General features: G+C 64.5%; 1 protein-coding gene across 2 annotated transcripts in view; it reads right to left on the bottom strand.

Moving 5' to 3' along the window:
• H696_04095 overlaps positions 1–1,923 on the bottom strand; it is a 3,008-nt gene extending 1,085 nt beyond the window's left edge. For both annotated transcript variants that reach the window (XM_009497977.1, XM_009497978.1), the window contains exons 1-4: positions 1,832–1,923; positions 1,553–1,706; positions 1,302–1,418; positions 895–1,110 (exon numbers count right to left, since the gene is read on the bottom strand). In XM_009497977.1, coding sequence (XP_009496252.1) covers positions 895–1,110; positions 1,302–1,418; positions 1,553–1,706; positions 1,832–1,891 — 547 coding nt within the window. In that variant the 5' untranslated portion in view covers positions 1,892–1,923. The remainder of the gene's footprint in view (positions 1–894; positions 1,111–1,301; positions 1,419–1,552; positions 1,707–1,831) is intronic.
• Positions 1,924–2,095: the final 172 nt, after the last annotated feature.

The raw sequence follows: 2,095 nt of genomic DNA, 5'->3' as shown, positions 1-2,095 counted from the left end.
CCCCCCCTGCCTCCTCGGCCCTCCCCCTGCCGGGATCGAGGCAGCATACGTTCCTCGGAGTGCCTCGGTACATTGTTACGTGCTCTAGGCCATCTGGGAGAGAAGGGGCCGCCTGCATCTACCCGGCACCCGGTGCGGCTGCCATGGCCGCGTCTTCGGACCCGAGTGCCTCGATGGGGAAGAGCTCGATTACCCGCATGTCCGAGGGGCTGATCGATCCGGATAGACGTTCAAACTCGTGGTAGATCGAGGCCAGCGACCAGTTGGCCTTCTTGCGCAGACAGCCAATCACGCAGCCAACCCGCTGCCGGCCCTTGTTGCAATGGATGAGTACCGGGCGGTTGACGGGGTCTGGATGTGTCGGCGCACGTGCGCCAGTGGAAGGGGCGTGCGTGCGTGCGTGCGTGTACAAGATAGGCGGGCATGTGTCAGCATGATCTCCTTCGCGGTGCGAGTGCCCACACAAATGCATGTTCCCCCTGCCCCAGGTGTCTCAGCATGGAAGCGTGGCCGGATACGAACCAGCCAACTCGCTGAGGGCCGCGGTGATGTCGTCATTCTTGATCATGGAGAAGGGTTCCTGTTGCACGGCGAGCGGCAGGTTAGTCGGGCAGGCGCCGGTCGCCGGGGGGGGGGGGGGGGCTTGTGTGTCTTCGGTGCGCGCGCGCGCGCGCGCATGCATGCATTTGTGTTTGCGGCGTTCTCGCTCGGCCCGCCCCCCTCGCGGCATGCGGCCAAGCACAATTGCGCGTCTGGACATATGTATACACATGTATCCATGCGTGTGTGTATGTATGTATGTGTGTGTGTGTGTGTGTGGGGGTAGGGTATGATCAGCACGGGTGAGGGGGCGAGGGGGCGGGAAGGGGCAGGTGACGCCGAGCGGCAGCGCACCCTGGCCAGCATGGCTCTCGGCGCCAGGGACACTGCCGAAGCCGCCGTCAAAGTTCTTGCACCGGACAACGAAGTCCACAGCGGCCGGCACATCGCAACTGTCCTGTTTCCCCAAAAGAGTGAGACAGGCCAAGGCGCAGAAGCTGAAGCGCGAGTCGACCTCACCGAAGCGATCTCCCTGGAAGGCACCACCCGGCAGCTGCAGCGAGCACACATCTAGTCGGTTATGGGTCGTCGGGGTCGGGGGGAGCACGGGAAAGGCACCGGAGGCGGGGCCAAGTCAGGGGGACTGGGGGAACGGGCGGCCGACAGACATGGGCCATCATGCGAAAGGGGGGGGAGCGGGGGAGCGGGGGAGCGGGGGAGCGGGGGAACGGGGGAACGGGGGAGGGGGGCAGATCTCGCACACTCAACCACGCGATCGGTATCCACCCGATCCAGAGCATCGTAAGTTGCCAGAATCTGGATGGCACTCAAGGTATACAGCAGGTGCGCATCGTGGCCGATGTTGCCGGCGAAACCTCCTTCGGGTGGGGCGAGGAAAGTGTCACACATGCATGCATGTATGTGTATGCATATGTGAGGAGAGAGTGTTGACCAGGGAGAGAGAGAGAGAGAGAGCGGGCCGGTGGCAGGGGGTTGTGGTCAGGGGGCGCACCGGTCTTCGAGTCCCAGCAGTCGACAACAAACTGAATGACATCCTCGCGAACCAAGGTGTCCGGGGCACCCAGCAGGAAGAGCGCCGTCAGGCCCCAGTAGATCCCGTTCAGAACAGCCTGCTCAGTGAGCCAGTACTCATAGTCATTCTTTTTCTTGTGTCACCGAAGGATGTGAGAAGGGAAGAGGAGTCAGCCGGGGCCGCGCGCCAGGCGAGCAGGCAGGAGGGAGGGGGGGGGGGGGGGGCGGAGAAGCGGGGCGAAGGGCTGCCAGGAGGAACCTTGTCGAGTGCGGCGATGAAATCGACGTGTGCCTTGACGTTCAGAGGCGGAGCGCTCATTGGGGAGGAGTGGGGGGAGGGGAGGGCGGGGCGGGGCTCGGGCAGGAGGGCAGAGGGTGCGGGGGGCAAGAGGGGTGGAGATTGAGGCAGGGGCGGGAGCAAGGGCCGGGGGGCGGGGGGAGAAGGGCCAAGGGGCTAGACGTTAAAGTGTGCGATCTGCGCCGACGCGCAGCCGGACCACGCCAGCACGTCTTTAAAGCAGCT

This window comes from Fonticula alba (assembly GCF_000388065.1).
Source record: "Fonticula alba strain ATCC 38817 unplaced genomic scaffold supercont2.6, whole genome shotgun sequence".
Lineage (NCBI taxonomy): Eukaryota > Rotosphaerida > Fonticulaceae > Fonticula > Fonticula alba.
The sequence above is the reverse complement of the archived record's forward strand: the minus strand, read 5'-3'. Positions and strand labels throughout refer to the sequence as shown.